The sequence below is a fragment of the Gossypium hirsutum genome, chromosome A12, assembly GCF_007990345.1.
Source record: "Gossypium hirsutum isolate 1008001.06 chromosome A12, Gossypium_hirsutum_v2.1, whole genome shotgun sequence".
NCBI lineage: Eukaryota > Viridiplantae > Streptophyta > Magnoliopsida > Malvales > Malvaceae > Gossypium > Gossypium hirsutum.
Window position 1 is genome coordinate 1,585,635 of NC_053435.1, and position 27,738 is coordinate 1,613,372.

The 27,738-nt window shown below is 30.9% G+C and overlaps 2 protein-coding genes across 2 annotated transcripts; both read right to left on the minus strand.

Annotated features, from left to right (window-relative positions):
- Nucleotides 1-1,980: 1,980 nt before the first annotated feature.
- LOC107939299 (uncharacterized) lies at nt 1,981-3,080 on the minus strand. The gene has a single exon (XM_016872619.2). It carries the CDS (start codon nt 2,867-2,869, stop codon nt 2,147-2,149), a length of 723 nt encoding a protein of 240 aa, XP_016728108.1. The 5' UTR covers nt 2,870-3,080; the 3' UTR covers nt 1,981-2,146.
- A 10,040-nt stretch (nt 3,081-13,120) lies between these two features.
- Nucleotides 13,121-15,452, minus strand: LOC107929696 (3-hydroxy-3-methylglutaryl-coenzyme A reductase 1-like). The gene is made up of 4 exons (XM_016861197.2): nt 14,381-15,452; nt 14,092-14,273; nt 13,657-14,003; nt 13,121-13,566 (listed from the first exon to the last, which is right to left on the minus strand). Exons 1-4 carry the CDS (start codon nt 15,364-15,366, stop codon nt 13,324-13,326), a joined length of 1,758 nt encoding a protein of 585 aa, XP_016716686.2. The 5' UTR covers nt 15,367-15,452; the 3' UTR covers nt 13,121-13,323.
- Between the last annotated feature and the right edge of the window lie 12,286 nt (nt 15,453-27,738).

Here is a 27,738-nt window from a genome sequence, read left to right on the forward strand (position 1 = left end):
TTCCATTTAGTAAGACTCCTCTAGCTGTAGCATTTCCAGAACCTACCTACATCGCACCATCAAAACATAAACTAAACCAATTTTCTAGGACTATATGACCTCGGCAATTGTTGTTTAGGCGGAATCCTCCTATAGGAGGCATTGTACTGCTTTGCCTAGGAGAAGGAAAGTTTTACTATCTCGTCAGCACTTCATGGAATCCCCTGAAAGATAAAAAGGTTTTGGTTCTTCCAAATTCGTCTGGCAAGCAATCCGAACAAGCTCGACCAAACAACCTCGCCAAATCTTGGTTTAGAAGAACTGAGCAAATTGGACTCTATTCATTTATGAAGATCTCCTGCATAGAAACGCCCACAAAGTTCATCTGGTATGACCTGCCTCCAAACAATTCTTTAGTTGAAGGACAATTTATGATAACATACAAGATGTCTTCAAAATGATACCCATACAAATCACAAGAACTGTCATACCCTATACCCCACTGCTCCACATTAGTGAGCACGCGATGCTTTAAAACTAACCAGATGAAAATTCTAACTATCTAGGGTCCCTGGTTTCTACGGTATATTCCATTTCGCATCCCTATGGTTCCATGATCTTTTCCGTAAATTTCAATAAGCACTTTTGAGGGAAAAGAAACCAGTAACATGAGCGTTTAATTTATTTTGTTTTCCCTAGATTTTAGTAATCAAGATTATCTCAAATTTAAAAATACTTTAAAGTGTCGATTAAGTCTTTTAATCTGCATGGACATTGTTGCCAATGCAGGAGGATGTGGGTTCGAGTGCATTGAGGCACATTATCATCTTATTTATGGGTTAGGGAGAGGTATGGGTAGTTCTAGGCATTGTGTCAAAAAGAGCATATATGATCAGAATCGATAACGAAATTAATAAAAAAAACTTAAAAGTAGTACTTATCAACAAATTTGGCCCACAAGTAACAGTTTAGACAGAGTCGTCGTCATTGGTAATGGTAGGGTGGCCAGTGGTGTTATGCTGGTAGTTGGGATCGTCAAAGAAGATAAGGTTATGGTTCATCGTCGTCGTCGTTGGATTCCCTCTTCTTAAAGGTTATTCAAAATATGATGTTGTCATCATTGAAATCCTCATGTTGAAAATAAACAAAAAAAAATTATTTTGGAATAATTATAGAGAAGTCCTTAACTTTAGTCAAAGCTAAAAATTGGCACGTGTCAATTATGCAATGGGTTGATGTGCCACGTCAATAATTATTAGTGAATAAACAGAATTTTTAACGACAATAACTAACTCGAACAATTATTTTAATTAGTGTGACTAAATTCAAAAAAAAAATCAACATTATTTTAAAATCACCCGTAATGAATTTACATATTGTATATAAAAAAATATCTATTTACCGATTTCCTTAGTCTTTTTTCTTACCAAAAAGAAATCGATTTACTATATTTAATAAAATGAGTTAAAATAGATTTTATGGAAATAAAAAAAGCATATCCTATTTTATTTTTAAATCCCTTAATCCTATTAAATGAGATAGTGGGTTATTTAAAAAATTTAAGTAAAAATGAAATACTATCATCCCACTTTGGCTGAAATCCTTTGCCTGGTATAAAGAGATTTTTTAGTATTCTTTAAATGTTCAGAGAGACTCTAGGAGGCTGTGCTTATCGATAACTTTACCCAATTTAAGTGAGCTGCTATGTTGACATGGAGGTATTTGATGTTTTCTTTAAAGTATTTTTTTATATAGAAGACGAAATTTTTATATTTATATTAAAATTCATGTTTTATTCATAATATAATAAACCCAACGGGGCAAAAATATTTATGAAAAATAAGATTGAAAATAGCTAATTTTAGAATTTTCTTCTTTAGCCTACTATCTAATTTCCTGGAGAACCACTAGAGATCCTTATGGATGTTTCCTTAAGGTATATATTTATGTTTTATACTTTTTGTAATTTTAATATAAAATTATTATTCTTCAAATCATTCATATAAAATGCATTATCCATATTATGACTCAAACTCATAAATTTCAAACAAGAATACCCTCGACACTCAGACTTGGGCTTATAATTACATGTAAAACGTCGAAATGACAAAACTTCCTATATTTGATTAGTAACCATACGGCTTAATTTTGTCTTCTGGACCTTATATTATTTGGACATAAAACCAGCCACTGCCGCACCAATTATAGCTGTAGGATCGCCAAGAATGGCGGAGACAATAAGACGAACAGCCCCACCAGCCATTTGACAACATTTCATCACTTTTCCCCCTCTTCCTCCATGATGGTTTCGCAGTTTCCTACTGAGGCTCGGGATCCTGGTCTGTATCTCTCTAATCCTGTTCTTATCAGCATTCAAGTACATGGCTTGCCAGCTTTCAACCAGCAACTCCTTAACACACGCCACATGAAGATTATAGCTCTTGCATTGAGACCTGTAAGACCAACCGGGCCCTTTTCCGCCGCAGTGATGGCACGAGCTCGATAGCTTGAAGCACAAGTAAAGATTATGTTCACCATCGTCCAGGACTTGGGGAAGGTTGGCACAACAAGGATGAAGATCGAAATCGCACCGTTTGCAGTGGTAGACGAAGCCGAGAACGTCGTTTCTACACGCATCGCATATCCTCATATGTTGCCCTGGGGATCTATAATTGAACTGGAACTCACATTTTTTATAAAATGGATGAGTGATGGTAGGGGGTGGCATAGCGCAGGCCTTGTGTAGGTCGAACTCACATCGCCGGCAGCTGTATTTGAGGCCAATGCCGGCTTCCTTACAACCATCACAATTGAAGGGTATCTCTGTATATTCGAGCTTAAGTTTGTGGTGTGGATGGATGGGGTTTGAGATTCCTTCGTCGATCTTCATTGTGTTTTATCACTTCACTTGAATGAGTTGTGGTGCAAGGAAGACAGGCATCGCTTATATACAAGGCAGCAGATAGGCTGATTTGGCTTGGCTTTGAACGGTCTTATAGGTAGATTCTTTGCTTAAGTTTCACTGGTTGAGAATATAACTACATTAAGCTGATCCAATTGTTCCATTTAGGGTTAATTTTCTTTATAGGATAATATACAATAATTTTGAAGCTTGAATCTTAGCATCTATACTGTTTTTTCTATCTTTCCAATATGAATTTCGGATTGATCTTAATTTGAAAAATTAAACAGTTAACAAAGCAAAATTGAAAAGGATGAAATGTAAGTTTATGATGATTTCTTCTTCTTCTTTTTTGGTTTAGAGCATGAATGAATTGAGAGAAGGGTTAATTCAAAAGATTCTAATTTGGGAAATGATAGCTTTGATTAAATTCACCTATACTCTTCCTTTAAAATGTACAAAAAGAATAAAGAGGAAGACTGTTCACTGACCTCAACAAATTGAGTTTCATGTATCGTAAATTGCCCCACTCTTCTCTTTAATGATTACAAGGAATTCAACATCATAATAATACAAAAAAGTAGCAGCGTGGATTATTCGGATGTCATATCACAGCTCTTTTAAACTTGACTACCAACAAAAAGCAAATGTATGTGTTATCAGCATGACATGGAGCTATAATCTCCATCAATTTGTTGCATGATAATTTTAATAAGAGAAGCAGATTTAAAGGGCAAGGGCAAGGTCTCCGAGAGAGCCTTACCTGGACTTCATAGATTCACAGCACCACCACCTGATAGCTATAGCCTTCTCTACCCCTTTTTTTCTACTACAAAGAAACCCCTTCTATTCCACTTCTCTTTAAGCTTGTTTTTCGCTTTAGCTTTAGTTTCTTTTTGTCCTTTTCCTTCTTTAAATATATATTTTTTTAATAGTAAACTTTTCACTGTTTAAATGAAGGAAAAACCCAAAATTGTCTTGTAAGAAGACAGATTATTGAGGATTTAAAAAAAAAAAACCATGAGTCAAACACACTCGTATACGTGTCTTCGTGAGACTACTAGGACTAGATTTACACTTGCCAAATTTCTACCGGCAATCACCAGGCTTAAAATTTAATTATATTAATTAACTATATTATTTATTATTATTATTATTACTGAATTCCTCAACCATGTCCAAATCAACGACAGAATTATCAAAATATTATTTTATTTGCTAAATAAATTATATAATTATATGAGTACTTTTATCTTTTATATTTTTATAAATTAATAAAAATTCATCAGGATTTCTAGTTTTTATTTAAATATTAAAATTACATTCATGATTTCAGATAAATTGATATACTAGAAATATATATATATAATATAGTATTGCACTCAAATTATTGTGATAAACTGAAACACTATAAAAATATTATGAAAAAAATAAAACACTAAAAAAAATGAAAACGAAATTATAAATATATGATTTATTCGATATATTTAAATAATGTCAACCAAATCATATATTTGTACTTCATGTTTTTTTTTATTTTTTTTGAATATTTATAATTTTTTTATAATTATTTTATTTTTGGATTTTTTTATAATTTTTAAATTATTTATTAATGTGGTAGGTAAAATAAATAGTGTCACATCACGTTAATATGAATTACAAGTGTACAGTCATGTGAGTTGCCACACTAATATTGTTAAAATATTAATGTTTTAATCAATATTTTTATTAAAAAATAATTTAACTCATTTTAAAAATTAATAACTAAATTTAACTTTAAAAAAAATTAATAACTAAACTCAAAAAAAATTGTAAACTTTAAAAGTTAAATTATGATTTTGCCTGCAAATTTGGAATCAACTTAGGGCGCATAATGAAGTCATATGTTATTTAAAATTAAAATTAAAAGCATTTAAATAATTTTATTGTCTAAACTTTTTTTCCTTAGTTGAATATAGAGGTGTTCATGGGTCGGGTTGAGTTAAGCTCAAATAAAAATTTAGGCTCATTTTTTAGGACTAGGCTCAGCTCAGCCCAAAAAATGGGCTAAAATTTTGCCTAAACCTGGCCTGGATAAAAATGCTGAAACCCGGGCATGACTAGGCCTGCCTATATATAATACATAAAAAATATTAAAATAAATATTTTCCAACAAATTGAAAATAATTTTTTAAAAATGTATACTTAAATAACACTAAGGTAGATGTAACTTAACAACCAAATGCCTCTAAAATAATAACAAAAAAATTAATAATAAAACAATAATAACAAAATAGTAACAATATAATAGTAAATTTGTAGCAAAAGAAGAAGAAAACAACAAGAATATATCATTAAAATAACCCAAAAAAGAAAATCAGATTTTTTTTTTGTTATTTAGTGAATTCGGGCCAGGGCCGGGCAAAAAATGTCTTACTCAAAGCCTGGTCAGTTTTTTAACGGGCTTTATTTTTTATCTAAACCTATTTTTCAAGCCTATATTTTTATCCAAATTCTCTCATTTTTCGGGTGTGCGTTTAAATCCGGCCATGAGCTGTATACTTGAATACTCTTTCAAATACAAAACATTCATTTAATGTGATGATTAACATGTGTATGACATGTCTGCACTTGATTTACTCTTTCAAGTATGTAACTATCGCCAAAGAAGAAGAGAAGATGTTTGCGTTGTTGAAGTGTTTCGTACGTACAAAACAAGCTGGGCATCCGATTCTCTTGGCGCTACCTTTTTTCTTTCAAACCCAATAACATCTGAAACCATTAAAGTGACATTCAAAGCTATATTTATGTTTAATTATAAACGTAAACATTTTAATTTCATAAAAATATTTAAAATATGCAGTTAAAATCATGATTCAAAAATTCATAAAAAAATAAAAAATATCAAATTTAAAATAAATTGAAATAATAAATAATATAAAATTTTATCATAAAATTGAATCATAAGAATCGATAAATTTTAACATACTATATTATTATATTTAGGAAGAATATTTGATGCATTATTGGTATATAAATTTTATACACCATCAATTAATAATAAGATGATATATAATTATTGATGTAAAAAAAAATTCAAAGGTTTAAAAATAAATATTAATTATGCTTAATTTAAATAAAAATAAATCCAAAATTTAAAACCCAAAATTCGAAACTCGAAAGAAAAATAAAATTAAAAGTATTTACTCTTTTAGTCCTTCAATATTATAATTTGACTTACCAATTTCTCACGTATTCTTGCAAAGCTTTTAGGACCATATTCTTTATTTCTACACTAATATATCTATTTAAAGAGATTGATTCCTACTGACTTATCCAATAAAAAATTTATTTCATTTTTAAATATTGTATTATTAACTATTTTATCATATATTCGAATAATCGAATCTCGATTCAATTGTGAATTTACCAAAAGCCCATCTTTTTATAAAGTTAAAAAAAAAATTATACTTACTATTATAATGTGTTTGACTGAGTTGGTATCACCTATCAATTGAGTGCATTTATTTTACAAAGCAACAAACATTATTTTGATATTTTAATAAATCTAAAATAATCTATTCATGTGACAAGGTTTGAACCTATGATAACATAATGTTTTTGTGCTTCAACTTTATCAATTCAACTAAAACACATTTAATTTTTATATCAAATTTTAATAAATTTATTACATAATTACTTTTAAATACATCTTGATTTTGCCATAATCTAGTATTGTTTACAAGTTACACATAGTTATTTAGAGTCAACTCACTACCGTCCTTTGCTATAAATCTTGTAAATAAATTTTATGTAACCATGTAACCCCTGTTTTGAAATTTTTCTACATTTTTCTATTTTATTTTAAATTAATTCCTTATTATTTTCAAATTGATTTTTAGGTTCTGTAAGCTCAATAGAAAGCTATATTTGTATATATGCTATGAATGATGATTGATTTTGAATATTTGATATTTAAAGTAATATGTGAATTGTTTATATTGTTATTTGATTGTGAAATGCCGTAATATTATGTAATCCTAATTCGGTGAGGAAAACAAGCTAGAGGTGTTATGCCACACTTAGATGGACCAAGCTCAACACAAACGAAATGTATTCATGGTCCAATTCGATGACCCTAAGTAGAAAAACAATTTCATTGTAACAATACATGGAACGAGCAATAACAATTTTTCAAACAAAATCATTTATGTCCAAGCCTGTCATTGTTTTAGAAATTTGTTGTGCAAAAAATATGTAAGAAAGGCAAACAATGTTTTCGTTATGAATATTAGCAATAGCATACTATTTATGGACAGTGGGGAATCTAGAGAGTGCTGGCATGGGCCTCGGCTCCCTTTAAATATAAAATTATTATTTAAATTTTTAAATTTTTTTAAAAATTTAAAATTAATAAAAGTAAAATTGTACTTTAATCTTCTTAAAATTATAAAAATTAGATTTAATCCTTTAAAAATTATAAAAAAAATTGACTGTAAAAAATTAAAATTTCATTCGGCCTCCTAACAAATTGTTCTGGATTCGCCTCTATTTATAGAGATGACAATTGAGCCTCGAATGCTAAATCTTGCTTTTACTACATTCTAAAACTTTTTCAATAACAGAATTATGATGACATTTTAAGATAACCATCCGTATTACTACTAATTCATTCAGGACCAATAGTAGAGAACCTGACGCTTTAGTAGGTTTAGACGGTGAGTCAGGACCTAAAGCCTGTTGAAATGCGTAGGGGGTTTTTTGTGTTTTTAGTCTGTTAGCTAATAACATGGACGGGAAATTAAACACCTTTGCTTGTTTGTGCTTGCAACAGTGGGATTTGGGAGATAGATGAGTGCTACCGGACACGGGATGGGGTTCATCTGAGACGAATGCAAGCAGAAAACTCTTCATTCTTTTTGGAAATTCAAGGTAATAATAATGACCACACATGTTGGTCAAACAGTACAATATGCAAGAGATACTCAGACAATAACATTGTCAATCTATTGCGTGCATCCTGAAATTCCCTGAGCTCACATGTCTCTTTTTCATTTTTCTTTTTATCATTATGCTTTTCATGGGTTAACATGTATTCAGTGAATCTAAAGGAGGTTCTTTTACAGAAACAGTATAATTTATATTGAATCGAAAACAAAAGAATTAGCTTCCCTACATGGTAAGGACAAGTTTCTAGGTTTTTTTTAGAATTAGCTTTCACCCATTGCGAATACTCATCGTACTAGCTATACTTATCTAAAGAGCTATGTATAACATTGTGTAATCCACATACTTCGTCAATCTTGTATTATATAAGTTTCATCCGATCCCATCACAATGTATTCAAGTTGACATATAGACATAATTATACATAACCATTAAAAGTACGTTTTTAAGAGATATCATGACTCATTAAATTTACCAACTAAAAGATAACGGGTAAAACGAAAATCACAATAAGAACTAGTATATAGATGATTTAGAAACTCATGCATGGAGCATACAATCACTCCTTCACATTCTTCCAATTAATTTTGTTTATGTATCTCTAATACTAGTGGCTTTTCAGACACATCTATGTGAACGCCCTTCAACCAGCTTTTTCTACCTTTTATATCAAGTTTCAATTTTGTCTTTCCAGGAGAGCATGAAAACAAACTAAATTATGTTAATTCGACTCTTATATTTCTTAAAACATTCATGATCGATACTCATATATTTACATTTAAAGTTCATTCAATGAAATATTTTTGATACAAGACAAGTTAAAACTCACACACTATACTAGTACGTAGGCGAATTTGTAGATCGAACCTTGATATCAGGCAAATAAATTCACTTCAATTAATAAATCTACTACTTGAACTCAATTCAATGAAAATTACAGATTAAAAATTTATTTAAGTACTATAATTAAATAAAAGCATAAAAGCCTATCTAATTTAGGGATTTTTATTATTTTAACCCAAAAAATAATATAAACCCACTACTTTTTGTGTAAAATTTGTCTCTCAAAGCATATCTTCTAAATCTCTCAGGTTTGAATCTTTCATTAATTTTAATTCTCAATCATGAATAGTAATGGATGCTAACACCATGACATAAGCAGCCGTGAAGTCGAAAGATGAAACACGAAATTTGAGAGTTTAGAATGAAAGTAGCCATATTCCAATTTATGGAGAAAACAGTTGAGCAAAGCTAGTTTGTCATATGAAAGAATGTAGATGCAATTTTCATCAATGTTTACATGTTGAAACCTGATATGTTATACTACAGTTGAAGCATGAAACCAAGTCTGGCATCACAAAGCAATTGGAAGCTGCAGTTTATAAGTTGATGAAGCATCAAAGTAGATGCCATTTGTCTGAAGTTTTAATGCTGTTGCAATCCGGAGCTTTTGGATGTTAAGACAGGAAAATGGGCTTTTAACAATCAAAATTCCATGTCGAAAAACTTGTCAAGATTTAAAAAAAAAAAATTGATATATTTGAAAATCAAATTTATACCCATATCTTAGTATATGTGTTAGACACCGATACATTAGCAGCCGAAATTGCCAAGACATTTGTACAAGCACAAGTGGTGCTGACCAAAACAGGATTTAGAATATTTTTAATGCAGCAACTCGGTTGGTGCAGTCAATTAGTTTTCAACACAAGACAAAAAGGTTCCTATCATTTTGTGTACTAGTTTGTGGCCATAGAAGCGTTGAAATTAGGTTGTAGCAGCATGATTCAGAGGTGTAAAACATCGACCAGTTGCTTCTTTCAACTTAGCAGACTTGAACTTCAAGAGAATTTTCAATTGCATCATCTGGATTATGCTAATAACACCCCAAATATCGATGGAAATAGATTAGGATTTTAGATGATAATAGAGATTCTTTTGATGTGTAGTCCACTTCTCGGCCAGCGGCCAGCGGCCGGCGGCCAGTAGCCAGCATTGATGTTTAATTACCCAACTATTTACCATCTATGGCAGCATCTCTTGTATTTTTTCAATTCACCAGTTACTCCCTGCATGATTTTCAATTTCTTCTCAAAACTTTTCCTCAATGATTTCATCTCAACTAGACAAAGTAAACATCCGCGCTTATCGGCGTGATTCTAGTATAAACTTCCATCAAATATTCAATCTGATACACATACTTTCGTATAGCAGTTAAAAAAGCGACAAAATTACTTTTTAGCCCTCAAGATTTACAGTTTTTGTTAATTTGATAAAAATTATAAAAAAATACGAAATTAAAAGTTTTTATTTCCATATTTTAAACAAAAATTTAAAAATAATATATTATTTGAAAATTTATGAAAAAAATAAACTCTTTAAAATTTTAAAAATAAATTCTTTTTTTTTAATTTAAAATAAAAAAAGAATTCCAATAACATATTATTTACTCCTTAAATGATAATTAAAGCTGTTAATTGACCGCACAACTCATTGAACCTAATCTTTTTTTGTATAGAGTCAGACTTATATTTTTAATCTCGTACTAGCTTGACTTGGCTTGTTTTACTTTTTAAAAATAATAAAAAATTATAAAAATATATATTAATATTTTTAATAATGAATTTAAAATTCTTATTATTTTTAAACAGTGAAATATGTCATTTAGGCAAAACTGGCTTAAGGTTGAAAAATTTTTGGAGGTTGGGCCTTGACTCAATCTGGCCCAAGAACATGTAATTAGATCTCTTTAAACGTTTGAGTTATTCAATTCGTCCATATTCAGTCGTATTGAATAAGTTTTTTTTTTACAAATCATTCAAATTATTTATATATAAAATAATTTATTTAATTTAATTATAAAGTATATTATATATTGGTGTAAATAATTTTTGAATAATGATACAAATTAAGAATTAGCTTGAATAAAATTTAAATATACTATGTAATTTTTTTTTGTTCAAAATACATTATAATAGTGGTTGAAAGCGGTTTTAAAACTTGGTTTAGCATTGGTTCATAATTTTTGGGCTAAAAAAATACTTTTAAACAAAAGTTAAAAATTTGCAAAACATATTTTTTGTCTTAAAAGTATTTCTTAGATACAATGCTAAACTGAACTTAAATCGTATTTGAACAAGAAATTGGAAAGATGTTGGCACTTTGGGTGGGTTTGGATGGGTGATTACGTGTGGTGTGTTTAGCTTATTTTTTGTCTCACGCTACAGTATTTAATCTCATCGTCACAATTATTTTAACACTAACCATAAATAAACGTACTACCCATCCAAACCCACCATTAGAAAGATTGGAGTAGTACCCACCCAATCCCACCATTAGAAGGATTGGAGATGAGAATGAGGTGATAAAGGAATTTGACAGATTAGAAGTTGAGCAGGAAGCTGCTCTTTAAGGAATGTCGTTACCTTCCAACGGGGAAGTTGACTGCTTTTCCCAGTAGAACATCTTTTGTCAAAGTCTGAAGGTGTCAAATATATGGTTTGCGATGGTTGGTTAGCTGAATCTCTGAACATGAAGATAGGAGTTTCAAAGGGTCGTATTTGCAATATATAAGCTTCTCTAAGTTCCAATGCTGCTGACCTTGTAATCTGATTGTGTCTGTTGCTTGGCTTTGAATGGGCGCTCTTCTTGCTTGAGTACCGTGTGTTGTTTTCCGTGGTCTGATGGGTCGGGTGTTTAAGCTTTGGAGTTTCTTGCCGTAGTTATCACCTTTGGTTTGGTGGTTTTGTGCTTCGGTGTGCTTCGATGGTGTCTTTCTTATATGATGTGCTTTGCATAAATTTGGGATGATTGTGATGCATAGAGTTTGCAAAAAAAAAAAAAACTAATAAAGACAATATTAGTTTCATGTATACTTAAAATTAAGTCTTAAAATCGAAACTCATAATTCCTCACAGTAATTCTGTTCATAAATTTTGTTCGTACAATCTTAATTAAAATAGTCATAATTTGAGATCCTAAATTAAAAATCAGGTGATTCAAAGTGCGATTCAAAACTAAATGATGACTCTATAATTGGTCAGAAGACATTGATCTAGAAATGCCTAGACCCATTTAAAAATACTTGTGTCAACTGATTTTTTTCAAACTTGAAAATTGGTAGATTTTGTAAAAATTGGTAAATTTCAATCCATCTATGCATCTAAAAATTGTTTTCTTTTCTTTTCTTTTTCAAAAGGCATAATAATTTTTTAGCCCTTCAACTTTACAAAAAATATCATTTTAGCCCTCCATTTAATTTTTCACATTTTTAACCCTTAAACTTGCATTTTTTGTCAAATCATCCCAAAATGAATGGAAAAGTTAACATTTCTTAACTTTGCTGACGTTGCATACACATTGCTGCCACATGGATGACACGTCAGCATTTAATTAATTTTTTAAAATTTTAAAATTCAAAAATATAAAAACTATTTTTAAAAATTAAAATTTTAAAAAAATATAAAATATATATTTATAATTTTAAAAATTTTAAAAAATTAATTAAATAATTACGTATCATCTATGTGACAATCTATGTCAGTAAAGTTAAAAACGTCAATTTTTCTATCTATTTTGAGATTATTAACAAAAAATATAAATTTAATAATTAAAAGAGACAAAAAAAATATTAAATAAAAAACTAAAATAACTTTTTTTTAGGTAAAATTGGAGAGCAAACAAATTATTATGTCTTCTCAAAATTAAACTAGAAATATACCGGTCCTCATAGTAGTAGTGTTTGGTAGAGAACTGTTTTATGTATTGTATATTGTTTAAAATAAGTTATATATTTTTATAAATATAATGATATCAAAATACATATTTTTTATATTATTTATTTTAATAATATTATTTTTTATAATTATTTTTGGGTTAATATACTATTTGGTACTTAGCTGTTTTTGTCCCCATTTAATACTTAAGTTTAGGTTCAATGCTCACTTTGATACTCCGGCTTTTTAAATTTGATACTTGAGGGTTTTTTTTTCCTAATTAAGAGTTTTTTTTAATAGAGCACAAGTGGTAAATATTAATTAAGTCACGTGATATTATTTGATTTAGACATTAAATTGAACACCGAAACTAAACTGAAGTTGAGAAAAAAAGAAATTAAATCCAAACTTAGGTAATAACTAATATATTGTTTTTTAGCTCAATTAAATTTCAGTAGTTTAAAAGAAAATATAGACAACCAAGTGCAATGAATCAGACCATGACACATTACCGATTCTTAACTGGTCAGATGGGCTGGTTGGACACTGATCTCAATCTATGTTTGCAAAAATCATAATTCTTCTCTAAGATATGATGGAAGGGAAATTTTAATTTATCATTTTACACAAATCTCAGATTACATGGATTTCTTAAAAGAAAAAGAAGATACAAAATGAATAAAGAAAATTGATAAGAAATGATATCTCCTTGGCTTTGATGGGACCTGCAGCTTTATGCTAATTTCATTCAGGTTTCACAAAGCTGCCTTGTGCTATCTTGAATGTCCAATTATGTGTTGTTTAGGAAGAAGCCTTGGAAACATCCTTGTTGGATCTATTGTACTTCATATGGCTCTTAACTAGTTGCCCAGCTGCAAGTGCCGACATAAGTGATAGCTCCCCAGCAAGTACAGCGCCTGCTACAACGGTCGCCAGCATTCTAGAGTTTGCTCCAGCTGACTCTTTGCTCGCACCTTTCACCCCTAGCAGGTTCAAACAGGCTGACTGTGATGCAAGCTGAGTTCCACCACCAACAGTACCAACCTAACAACATAAATCAGATAATAGTTAGACAATATGGCTCATCAAAATCCCTTGTGTTTGATAATCAGAGGGCTACACAATCAATATTACCTCAATAGAAGGCATTGTGACAGAGATGTGAAGGTCCTGGCCATCATTAACAGCTTCCATCATTGTGATGCAGTGAGAGCTTTCGACATTTTGAGCTGGATCTTGGCCAGTAGCTATGTAGACTGCAGTCACGATGTTACTGGCATGCGCATTGAATCCACCCAAAGCTCCAGCCATGGCTGAACCAGTCAGGTTCTTAAGCATGTTAAGCTCCACCAGAGATTCAACAGTAGTCTTCAAGACCTTCCTCACAATATCACCCTTAATTATGGCCTCGCACACAACAGATTTGCCTCGCCCTTCAATCCAGTTCACTGCAGCTGGCTTTTTATCGGAACAAAAGTTTCCTATATCCATCACCCATAACTTCAGTGATCTAGTTCCGAAAAAAAAAAAAGAATAGTATCTATATAAGTTTACGAAAAGTAAGCTCACCAGAGATGCCCATGACATCCATGTCTGGGAAATCAGTTTGAAGGAAATCCAAAACATTTTGGACTCCCTTGGAAACCATGTTCATCCCCATAGCATCACCAGTAGTGCAAGTGAATCTCAAATATAGATTCTTCCCTGCAATTGCACATTTGATCCCTTGCAGCCTACCAAATCTACTCGATCTGCAAGAAACCCAGATATCCAACATTTTTCGACAAACTAGTACTACAAATATTAACTTGATTTAAATATTACGTTCTGGAATCCAGAAAAAAAAATACAAACAAACCTGTTAAAAACAACAGCCAAAGTGTCGAAATTGTCAGGATCCTCCAAGTACAACTTCAGATCAGCTGCTCTTTTAGCTGTACCGAACCTTACAACAGGAGCTCTAGTCATCCCATCTCTCAATAGAGTACTTGTAGCTCCACCGGACAAATGAATAGCTTTGCAACCCCTATTAGTGCTAGCCACCAAGCACCCCTCCGTGGTTGCCATAGGAACTGAGTACTCTCTTCCATTAATCAACAAAGGCCCTGCAATTCCCACGGGAATCTGAACGTACCCAACCGGCATCTCGCAACACTGCCCTAAAATAGACTCATAATCAAATCCATCCAAAGGCAATCCTTCTAATGACTTCCCTGTCAGTCTCTGCAATGCTTCACGCCTGATCGCTGCCGCTCTCTTACAATCACCTAATTTCGATTCCAAAGAGTACGAAGGGGTCGTTCCCGCCACAACGGATTTAATTATTTCTTCGTCTTCCTCGGTTAAAACTGTCACAGGCTTTTCATCCAACACTTTCTGAACAGTTACAATCGGTGCCGGAGGAGGCAAAGGAGGAAGTGAGCAATCAAGAGCTTGGCCGCAAGGGACTTTACGGGCATCTTCTTTACGAAGCAAAACATCAGCTACCTCATCATCGTCCTCAGAGTTCCAAACTTCAGTCTGCGGTCGGAGAATCAGAGACTGAACAAAGTCAATCCCGAAGAATCCCAGAAGGTAAATAAAGGAAGCGACGAAGGCAAGAATGGCGATGATCTCAGAATAGGTAACGACGCTGAGAGGCGTGGAGGTCCGGATCTTTTCACGCCAATGGGAAAGAAGGAAATAAACTGCAGAGAAGAAGAGGGTGAAGAAGACAGCATTGGATAGATGCAAAGGAAGCGGTAATGCATCGGAGGCTTTGGTGAGATCTTCGTCTACTGAAACCGTCTTCGTTGGCTTCAGAGATTGAACCGGTTTAGTCGATGATCGCCGGCGGGCCTCCATTTTGGATGGGTGTTTGTGGCTGGGGAGCGGCGAGAGTTAGAAACGGTTCCGGTTCGGTTTTAAGAGGTTGAGTTGAGTGGAGAAGGGAGAGGTGGCGGAAGAGTATATATAAGGTGGAACATGGGTGGAGAGCAGAAGTGAGAGCGCGTGAAGCAAAATGAAATATGACAAAGGGGCACGTGAGGGAAAAGAGACAATATTGGGCACGTGGGCAATGCATGTTGCAAGATTCTTGGGTGTTTCATTTGGGGTCAAAACAAGAGAATTCTTCAGCACACTATTATTTTAATTCACTTTCATGTTCGACCCCTAATTTGGATGTTTTTATTTTCCATTTTATAATTACTAATGGCATTTGTTTTTTATTTTATTCTTTTAAATTATTCAATAGAAATAAATAAAAATTTTAATTTTCAAATGTTTGAGCCAACTAGATTGAATTTATATATTTGTACTTCTTTGGAAGTTAAAAATTGTATAGTTATATAAATGATATTAGAAATACATATTTTTTAGATAAAAAAAGTTACATTAATGAATAGTTAATTAAACTAAGGATTTTCTGATTAGTTGGGGTATACGATTGGATCTGTCAAAATATAATTGTTTCTGGTGTGATGGAGAGATAGAGAATGCAAATCGTCCCTTCTTTCAATGCAAATTTGTTGATGGATTTTGGTTAAGAATTTTTTATTGGTGGGGTATTAAATAGAAATATGTTACGAATTTTGTTAAATTTTTTCACTATCTAGTGATGTGAAATTGACAAGGCTCCAAAAAAACTTATGGTTGATATCGATTTCGGTATCATGTTGGACAGTGTAGTTGGAACGGAACGATAAAGTGTTCGACAAGACATTGACGACTCTTGATACACTGTTGTACCATTCTAAAATGAGATCTTTGATGTGGGCAAGGGTAGTTCATGAAGATATTGAATTTATGGAGGGATATTGGTGGTGTTGGCCCCTTGAATTGTAGTTCTTTGAGAAGCACAACAAACAAGATTGTTTTTCATTGGGAGCCACCTCCTTTTGGGTGGATGAAGTTTAATGTGACAATTGTAGCATTTGAGGACAAAGTTGGTTGTGGTGAGGTATTACGAGACGATAAAAGAGTTGCTTGTGTTTTATTCTCTGGGTTGATAGTGACTAGGGATATAAAATGGCTAAGATAATAGCCATTAAGACAACCTTGGAATTGTTTATTGGTTTGGGTTGGCATGTGAAAATCCCATTAGTAATTGAATTTTAATTTGTGTGTTGCTTTAGACAGCTTGTTGAAAAGGAATTATAGACAGACATTATGAAATCTATTTATTGATATAGATTGTGGTATTAATCAGTTGGTTCGAGTTCAATTCATAGTTTTTCACCGACAGGGTAATGATATGGTTGATGCTCTAGCGAAAGCAGGTATAACGAGACCTTTATTATTTAAAGCCTAGTGGTGAATTTCGTTTGTTGTCTATTAATATTGTTTGAGTGGAGGTTATTTGTCTCAGGTCGAGTGTTTTTCAGAGTGTAAGGTTACTTTGCAAGTTTTATAATCATATGGCCTTTAGAAGAGGTCAATTTGATCCAACGTTTTTCTCTTGTTTGTTATTTTCTATTTTTACTGATAAAATAAAATTCAGTAAATTCACAAACTAAACGAAACACAAATAAAGGGTGAGATTTAAATGATTTCTCATTTACACTATTGTATGACTGAATTAATTATATTTATTTTTGTAATTTTCATATGATAAAAAATGTTCAATTTGGTGTATAGTCTACTTAAGTAAATATACATTAAACTAAATAAAAAAAATTCTAGTTATTTGTTGGATGATTTTGAAAAATATAACTTTTTACTTATTGATATAAATAAATATTAGATATACAAGTTGTTAAAATATGAATTGAGTGGGTTACTCTCCTTTTTACAATAATATTCGATTATTCACTCCCATTTGTTTGGAAACTTTGACTTTTCCCTTAGCTTTGGAAACTAGTATAACAAAACAAGGGTAAATTTCTTTTTCTATAACAACAACTAAGGTAAATATTATATTTATGATTACTCTTTTATTAAACTTAATATATGCATTTATATCTCACCCTTTAGTATTTTAGGGTATACAAATTTCGGGTAAAATTGAATTAATACGGTTAATCGGTTGGTTAATTGAATTAACTCAGTCGGGGTCGGTTAATAATTTTTTAGAAGTTTGGTTAACGGTTAATTCGATTCGAAATCGGTCGGTTAAACGAATTAACCAAATTTAATAAATAATATTATAATATATAAGTATTCGGTCGATTCAGTTAATTTTTTAGAAATATAAATTAATCAGTCGGTTAAGTCAGTTAATTTTTTATATGTTTTATACTTGTTTTAACCAAAAATAAATAAATATATATATAAATTTCGGACTGAAAAAGTTCGGTTCGGTTAACGGTTAAGGGTTTAAAAGGATCGGTTAATTCAGTTAATGGTAGTTCGGGTCGATTAACCAATTGAACAGCTCTACAACCTTCCATTAATTTTAGAAATATTGTTAATAGAAGTAATTTTAGAATTAAAATTAATTTTATTCTGAATATATATATTATTATAACTCATAATAAGTACTCTTTTTTTATTTAAAAATAAATTTTAAATTTTAAACTCAATAATATTTCAAACCTAAACAAAATTTGAAAAATATCAAAAAGTGGCATAATATATATATTTGGATAAAATTCAAGTGGCTAAACCATATAAAGTGACATGTTTTTTTTTATTGAAATAAAAAATTATCTAGATATATATATATTTAAATATAAATCATAATTAATCAATACCACTAAACACCAGTTAACATTTCCCTAAGTATAATATTCTTTTTTCTCGACACTACAATTGGTTTCTTTCAATTTTAAGAAGAATTCAACAAAGTTGTGCCATTTGAATAAAGAAAACCCTAATTTACATGTGTGCATGAACTACTCAACTTAATTATTGAATGCTAATTTTGAAAATGGTCACTTTTGACTGTTTTCTTGTACACTTCATCCTTTGAAAAAAAAGGCTATTACTTTAAGCATTTATCTTTGAAAAAACTCAACATGAATTTGTTGAACCCTAATATATATATATAAATATTTGTATATAATAATCGATAATTGGGCAAAGTTAGCTCAAGTGATTCAAACCTCCACAAAAATCCATGCATAAAAGTGGAAGTGTTTGTGAAGAAACAACCATTCAGTCAATTCTGAATCACAATTATTTAATGTTGGTAAATTAAGGTGACTATATCTTAAAGACATCCAAATTTTAGTATATTATATATACAAGGTTTACCAGCAAACTTGTAAAAATAAAAAATAAAATAAATAACGTAGGGTTTCTTAATTTAGTGAGCAATCTTTTGATTTAAGGCATCTACTTTTGTTTTTTGTTTATGTTAAGTCATATGTTGCAACAATTTCAACAACATTAGGAGGCATTGTGTTTATGTTTTGACAATCTCAACTTGATTTATTATAAGAAACAAGATATTTTAACTTCATATTTCGCGAAAGTTACCAATCAAGATGATTGAGTAATGCAAGGATGATTTAAGTCAACTTCATCTTTATTTTAAGAATGGTTTTTCATCATTTGAAGTTACATTGACGAATTTATTTAAAGAGTTTTTCATCCTCAACTTTAGAGAGAGGGAGAGAGAATTATTTGTTTAATAAGGAATTTATCAGATGTAATTTCACTCCCGCGAGAGTTCAACGAATGAGTGCAACTTTAAGGCTACGATGATTCTTTGACTGATTGAGTAGTAATCAGAAGTTGAATTGTGAATCAATAGTAGATTTATTCTTTGGGTAAGGCTCACATATATAGGTAACTAAGTAAACATTTCTAGTGTGCGTGTGCTTGCATTCTTCTCTTGTGGTTTCTCTTGTTAAATGTGTTGGTCTGATAAGTGAATCTCGTTTTGACACTTATACAACCTGTTAGAGTTGTGTGACCTAAATTCCTGTTAAAATAAAATACAAGTGGCAAGATAAGGGGATCTACGAGGGCAAAGGCCGAGACCCGAAGTGAAATCCGTATAGAAGTTTACTTCCTCTATTTGATATTTGATTTGAATAAGGTGCTTTAACATTACTGCATTACTTCTATTAGATTTTGATTAGAATATGGTTTTACAAACCCATAAATAGACATAGTCTATACCCCTCTTGAATCATTCAAATTCAACATAGTAAATTTTATTCTCCTCTGCTCGTGTTTTTTTCCAAAAGGGTTTCCATGTAAAATTTTATATGTTCTATTTTCTCTTTCTTTGCGATTCATTATCATTATCGACGTTCAATTTTTACACGGCCAAACTTTTTTTTTCAATTGGTATAAGAGCCTAACACCAAAGATACTTGGTGCAATCTTGTGTTTAGTTAATAGCCATTGATTCCATGAAAGAAGGGACTTTTGTTTCTTGATTACCCTTTTTAAATAGGTCAAACTACTCCTACTAGAAGGCCTATATGAAAGTTTCATTAATAATATAGATGAAGGGATCTAAGAGTTAGGATGTCAAAATCGTACTCACAAAAACTAGTAAAATAAACCATTTTTTTAGTAAAACAAAACAAAATAAAAAAATGGGAGTTTTGAAATTTAAAATTAAAAATAAAATAAAATAACTAAAATTAAAATTACCAAAAGAGAAATTAAAAATAAAGTTTGAAAAATCAATATAATTAAAATCTAGTTAAAGGTAAGATCTCAATTTTGATTCATGATTCATGAATTTGATCATCAATCCAAAGATAATCTCTATTTCTTTGATAAATTGGTTATTGTTACCGATGTCACACCTAGCAATAAATCTATCATTTCCTGTTCGATAACCGAGAGGAAGCTCATTGAAATTGTTTTCCTTATTAACAAACAACCTTATAGCAAAGCATGCCATATTTAATTTATTAATAGCATGAAGAACTAGTGAGACCCAATTCTAACCAATGAACACACACAAGTAGGTCTCATTCAAACCATATTACTTGCCCACATAAAAATAAATTTCATACTTTGACATACATAATCATGTTATTTTTCGCAAATATTAGAATAATTAAACACTTACGGATTTAACAATTTTAATTGATAAGGCAAATATTCTAAGATATCAAATATGGATATTAAACAAATATATTTTTTTAGTAATTTAAGCAAAGGATATGTAAATACCAAAAAATAGAGAAGAAAGAAAAACCAATTAGATCTCACAAGCTTGTAGAATCAAAACCTCATAATTCTTTTGACTAGCAAGAACTGTAACAACCCAATTTTAGTCGGTGTTGAAAAATGTAGTTTTTAAATCAAATTTTGTAAACCGTGCTAGTGAAATTATGAATAAAAGAATTTACACATTTAATTTGAAAATATATTAGTGGACGCTGAAGTAATAAAATCGAGAAAATAGTTATTTATAGTATAAGGACTAAACTACAAAGGTGCAATCGCTATTAACTTTTTAATTTAGAAAATGCACGAAGGCTTATGTAGCAATTATGCTAAGGACCTAATGGTTATTTAACCACTAGTAAACTAAGTTAGTGACATTTTATGAGTAAATCCACCATCATTATTATATTCTTTATAATATATAAAATAACCTTAAGTTAATTAGCTAATTTAAGAGTAATTAAGTTTAAATTTTAAATTTAATCTATGTATAAAACCAAGTGAGTGGGAGAGAATAAATGGTCATCCTTCTCTTTGGTGTTGTCGTCTCTTGCTTAAGAAAAGAAAGAAAATTTTTCTTAGTTTTTACAAACATCCGACCATCAAATTGGGTAAGGAAATTAAGCTTTTTCTTTGTGATTTTTATAAATGTTTGATCACCTAAGCTTGATCTTACATTCCTATTCTTTAGATTTCTAAGTCAATAAGTTTTATTCAAGTTGTTATTAAAGGATTCAGTAAGCTTTAAGCTTGATTTTGGTGAGATTATTGATTATAAGTTTAGATTTTGTTAGGACTAAAATAGAAAGTAGTGAAAAGTGTAGAATTTGATTGGAAATTTAATTAATCCCTATAGTAATTTTATGAAATTAGGGATTAAATCGAATGAAGTGAAAACTATTAAGAATTTTTTTATAGATTGAAAGCTTAGGGTCCCTAGTGATTAAATATAAAATCGGATTTTGATTCGATGCTAAATATCCAAAGATACAAGCATGTCAGATATAAAGACTAAAATGAATAAAATACAAATTATGTTAAACTGTCGTGTTTTCATGCATTTGTGTGAAACTAATATTATTTCTATTACTGACTTTTTCGTACGTAACTAAAGATGATGTCGTGCCATTTCAAGATAAAGGAAAGACGAAGGCCATAGATGAGTAACCTATTCCAGTTTGTGTTTTCATTATTTGTTTTCAATACATAGTTTGATAAGTGTTAAATTAATTAAGGTGATGTTTATATGCTTGTCTCATGAAAGGCAAGTAAACTTATACTATGATTAAATTACTGAATGTGATGAAAGAATAAATTTGTATATATGAAGATGTGAATATGATGAATATATAAAATGTTGAGTATTCATATGTAAATGATTTAAAGATGACATGAAATTGTTCTACAATGATTCTTGATATAAGAGTATATTTATGCTTTGAAACAGTGAATACCCTATTAATGGTCTTAAATTGAGTCATGTATAGTTGACATGCAATAAGATTAGTGTATGGGATTTTACTTCAATTTATACCAATCAGGCACATAGTGCATATTATACTTCGGGCGTACAAATTAAAGATTTGATCACTTATAATGAGATTGAAAATGGTGAAATCTGGATTTCTAAGTTAAATCGCTATTTGTAAATTATTTTCATCTTATTTTGATGTACTTAAAAGGTTTTTAAACTCAATTTAACATATCATTAAAGGATTTTAGAGAATTGATTATTTTCCCTCTTGAATCTTCAAATATGAGGATTTTTTCGGAATATTGAAATATGAGTTTGTAGGCATTAAAAATGGTTTATATCTATTCTAATATGAGATTTTAGAATCATATTTAAGTAATGGAAATAAGAATTGATTAATGAAATCAATTATTTCGGTAAATCTAGTCAAACTTTTAGTTTAAGAGGGGAGAAGGTGGATTTGTGTTTTTGTTGATGTTTAGATGTGATTGTGGATGATAATAATTATTTTACCTTGTGTTTAATGTGTATGCGAAGTTCTAGATCCATCGGAGCCCTCTATGAGTAAGGCGAAAGGAAAGGAGAAGCTCGTTTAAGGCGAAAGGCAAGGAGAAGCTCGTTTAAACTTTCAGTAATCGAGTGAAAGCTAAACCAGTGAGTGATCGGAGTGCTGCATGTAAAAGCTAAACCAGTGAGTGATCTAGAGTGGTGCATGTAAACACTCATAGAGTTAATCGAGAGCTTAGGTTAGCCTAAACACCTATCTAAGTTTCGAGTGTAAACCTTCTCACTCTATCTTGTTTTACCTTGCAAATAATGTTTTTGTGTTGTGAGATGTGATTTATAATGAGTTTATAACAAAATATGAGACTTATGGCTTGTTGGTTTTATGCACACATATGAGATTACAGTGTTTTTGGCTCAAATAGCATTGTGTTGGCACTTGATAGTGCATTACATGTATTGTGAATGTGGATAAACAAGAATGTGCATGAAATAATAAATAATTATGTTTAAATGGATATGTTGGCCCTTTGATCTCTTGATATCATTGGATATAGTTGGCATGCCATAGGATTTGAGTACTCGCACATGTGTTTTGTATATAGGCGTTAAGGCCCCGAGATATGTTGGACACAAAAGGGAATGTTGAACTTTGACTCCATTCAATGGGACATATTAGTGTGTTGAAGAGGGATAGCTTATGCTACACTTATATGGGACATGTGGTGTGTTGCAGATTTGTTTATCCAATAAGATGTGTCTGCATATATGTTTTTCAAATCACAAGTAGCCAATATGTCAATTATGAATTGATTGAACTATGCTTAAAAGTGCAATGATTACTTGCCTTAGTATGATTTCCTTTAATCTTAGATATTATGTTTTATTGTGGCATCCTTCAGCACTCACTGAGCTTTGTAAAGCTCACACTCGTGTTTAAATATTTTGTAGAGAGATAGCTCAACCAATGAGGGAAGTAGGCAAGTAAAGTGATCCATTCAAGGCAATTTGGTCGAGTATGTGTTGAGGATTTTAAACTCATTAATAAAGGCAATATGAGTAGTTTTTATGGGACTAGACTATTTTAATTTTGGTACTGTAAAATGGACTTTAAGTACTATTGTTAAGGAATTTAAACTTGGTTTTTGATCTTTTGATTGCTTGTGAATAATGATTTTGATGATACATGATTGTTGATTAAAGTTTGTTGTTAAAAGTTTGCATGAATCTTCAATGAAAATGTGATAAAAATGGTTGAACGGTATCATGGAAGTTTGGGTATGTTTTAAATGACCAAATAGGTCTAAAATGAGCATTTAGAATCTTTAAGAAAGCGTGAATTGCTTTTATAGCATGCTGTATAGTTGAGTGTGAAGTTAAGGACTTGTATGCTAGCATTACAAATTACTTGGGGTGTCAAATTTTGCTAAGGTGTATTAAAATGTATTTGAGCATGTTTTAAGTGATGTATGTTTGCAATATGACACGTTAGAATAGATAAATAAGCCTAAAGGCATGAAATGGTATGTTTGGTAACGAGTTAAAACAACAAATGCAAGTTGACGGGCTGTTTCTACAAAAATTGCAGATGACGTCGCGACGAGGGGTCGACGTTGGGATGCCCAAAGTCACGTCATCATGATGAGGGGCCTATTCCAGATTACGTCACAGCGTGGCGATCATGTCATCATGATGTAGCACATCGAGTGATTATACCTTGTTTTACTTCCTTTGCAATCTACCCCAAGTTTTAGGTAATGAAATTGGAGTCCAAAAATGCTATAAAATACTTTGAAATTTTGCATGATTGAGATTTAGATGGTTAATTTTGTGATGTTACTTACAATTTCGTAAAATGGTTACTTCGTATAGTTTGATGTTTTTACGATTTTGTTCCTAAAGCTTTTGTTTTTTTTAATTAATTGAGGATTACTAACCGGTTTAAACTGATTCTTTCAATATTGTTTTTAACATAAGTCTATATTTGAAATGTATTTCTAGAATTTTTATTTATAAGTGATTCATATGATGAATGCAAAATGATGGTTTTGCCATTTTTGAATAATTTTGTTAGATAAGCATGCTTTATAGGGTTGGTGTGATTATCTTGAACGGTTTGATTGCTAATTATGCGTGAAACTATTGCAGTGTGAATGGTGGTCTATAGTGTGGTCACGTAAGTGACTAATATGATGTTCCGAATTAGGGTTGGATCGTCCCAATTGGGTTTGGGTCCCACATGTACCAATGAGGTGCTAGGAACATTTATATATTTACTATGGTTTATACCAGTAAGGCACAGAGTGAAATATATTCCAATGTACCAATGATATATTGAGTGCTAGTTATATTGGTGTGATGGTTGGATGCTTCGTGTATCCATCTTGAGTCATATCTAGTTAGTATCGATTATAAAACATGTAAATTGATAAATGATATTGAATATTGAATGATGAATTTGAATTTGTATATAAGCATTATAGCATGGATAATAGCATGTGAAAGACCAGCAATACGATTATTACTAATCTTGAGGGCCCATACGGTTATAAAACGAATCAATTTATTCGAATATGAAATGAGAAAGTGAAATTGTTCATATGATATGCCTTAATTTATATGTAATTGAGATGACATTATTGATGAATTCAAACGTTGATATGTGATATAAAAATAAGCATAAGTGAATTATATTAAAAGCATAGGCAAGAAATGTAAACATGATTTATGTTATAGTTGAATTTCCTATTAAGTGTACAAGTTTATTTTGGTTATAATGATAATTGTGTTGAATCATGTTAGCACCACTAAGCCCAATTGCTTAGCGTACGGTTTTGTTTGTTCCTTGCGCAGGTCTCGGACAAGAGCTTTAGTAGACTCGAGCTCAAGAATCCAATGTCTCCAAACTCATCTCAAAAGACATCTCGATATTTTGTATATATATACGTGTTTTGAGTCTCGTGGCATATACCCAGGTTACTTAGTATGCTCTTAAGTTAATATTTAGTACTTATGCCATTGTGACCTATAAAGTATGAAAGGTTAAGTTTTATCATTTGAAATGTGATTATCTGTGTTTGTTTATATAAGTTTGAATGTGTTAGTTGGTAGATTAAATCTTAATACTTTGGATACTATGATTTAATGATATTTGATTATGTTGTGTTATATTGGTGATTTTGCATTAGTGAAATATTTGGTTATGTTTTAGGTACAATTAGGTGAGTTTTGAATGTTTGAAAATGTGCATTTTTGGCCATTTGACCATTAAGTCTCAAGACAGTGATAGCATGTCTCGAGACCGTCAGGACAAAAACTTACCATATTATGCATTCAATTTGTTAATGTCTCAAGACATGTTAATTTGGTCTCGGGGCAAACTCATCTAGGTCTTGAGATAAGTGGCCTATGTCTTGAAACAAAGGCACATCAAAGCTAAATAACCTTTGCCCTGCTCTAAGTCTTGAGACAAGAGGTTCTTGTCTCAAGACATGAAAACATCAAAGCTAAAATTGGAAAACATGGGAGGTCTTTCTTGAGACCAAGTCTTGGTATTTGGTTTTCAAAGGAAAATAATCTAGATCTAGTAGGATATACCAATGTTGACTAGGGTAGGAAAATAGATTATTGAAAGAGTAAGCCAGGTGCATGCTTTTATCTTGGCAACAATTTGGTTTCTTGGTATAGCAAAAAGCAAAAATCTAATCTTCATCAATTTCTAAAAGTCGATTATATTGTTGCTAGAGGATGTTGTGCACAACTCTTATAGATAGGAAATGTTGGAAGATTATGGTGTTAAAACAGATGTTACAACAATATTTTGTGGCGGCATCAGTGCTATAAATATCTTCAAAAGCATAATGCTTCATTCTCACAAAAAGCACATTAACAAAGACACCACTTCATTAGGGAGTTAGTGGAAGCTAACAATGTGGTGTTAGAATATGTTTCAATAGAAAGACAACTTTTTTTATATTTTTAAGATCTTTGATGCACACAAGTTCAAAAGTCTAAGAAGTGTTCTTAAGGTTTGTCAAGTTTGATAAGGCTTGAAAAAAGTGAGAGGGACTTTGATGTGAATAAAATAGTTTCATTTTTTCTTCTAATCTTTCCTTGATTTTATTAAAATTTGTGTTCAATTTTGGATGGTATTTATTACATTATGCAATTTCTAAAAAATCGAGATATATTTCTAATTCTAAAGATCTTTTATATTCATTCTACTTTTGAAAAAAAAAACCTACTTTGTTTTTTAATGGTTCTTTAAATTGTCTACTACCAATATTTTATTCTATTTGCTATAATGGTGAAAACAAGAGGAGAACAATTTGTTGTTCCAACCTAAGCTTCAACTTCCAATCCTTCTCTAATACTAAGTCCAAGACATTCATTTACACCTACACCCTTTAGCACTAAACAATCTACCAGAATAGCTTAAACTTCTTAGAAAAAGATTGTCTCTTCAAGCAAAAATCTAATGGAGATTGATAAGTATGATGATGAAAGGTCAATTTTTCCTCCTATTATTGCAATTGATGAATCGGGGAATAAAGTTGATATTAATCTTGATGAATGATTCAATCCCAAAGAGAGCATAAGAAACGAGATCCTAGTGCTCTCTCTAACTCATAATGTAATGACCCAAATTTTTAGGTCATCGGAAAAGTGAGTTTTTGGGTCTTCGATTTTGGAAATTAGATTTGTAAATATTTATTAGAAATATTTACGAAGTTAAGTGAGAGGTTAATTAGATTTTAATTAAGTAAATTTAACTTAATCAAGGCTAATTTAGTGAAAGGACTAGACTGAATATAATGTAAAAGTTTAATTATAAACTATAGAAAATTCAAGGGACTAAATTAGCAAATAAGCCTTAGGAGACAAGTGTGTGGTATGTATGAATACATTTGTATTATTTTAATTGATACAAATGTATGTATAAATAAGTATTTACTTATTAAATAAGAAATAATAATAATGTTTAAAGTATATTATAATAATATAATATAATAAAGTAATTAAATAAAATAAAAGAAAGAATGAAAACGAAACAGAGCAGGGAAAGAAAGAAAGAAAAAGGGAAAGAAAAAGAAAAGGAAAAATTTAGGGTTTTAGAGTTCCAAACTTGATTGGTAAGTCAATTTGATCCATTTTTCTTGTAATTTTGATGTCTATAGAAT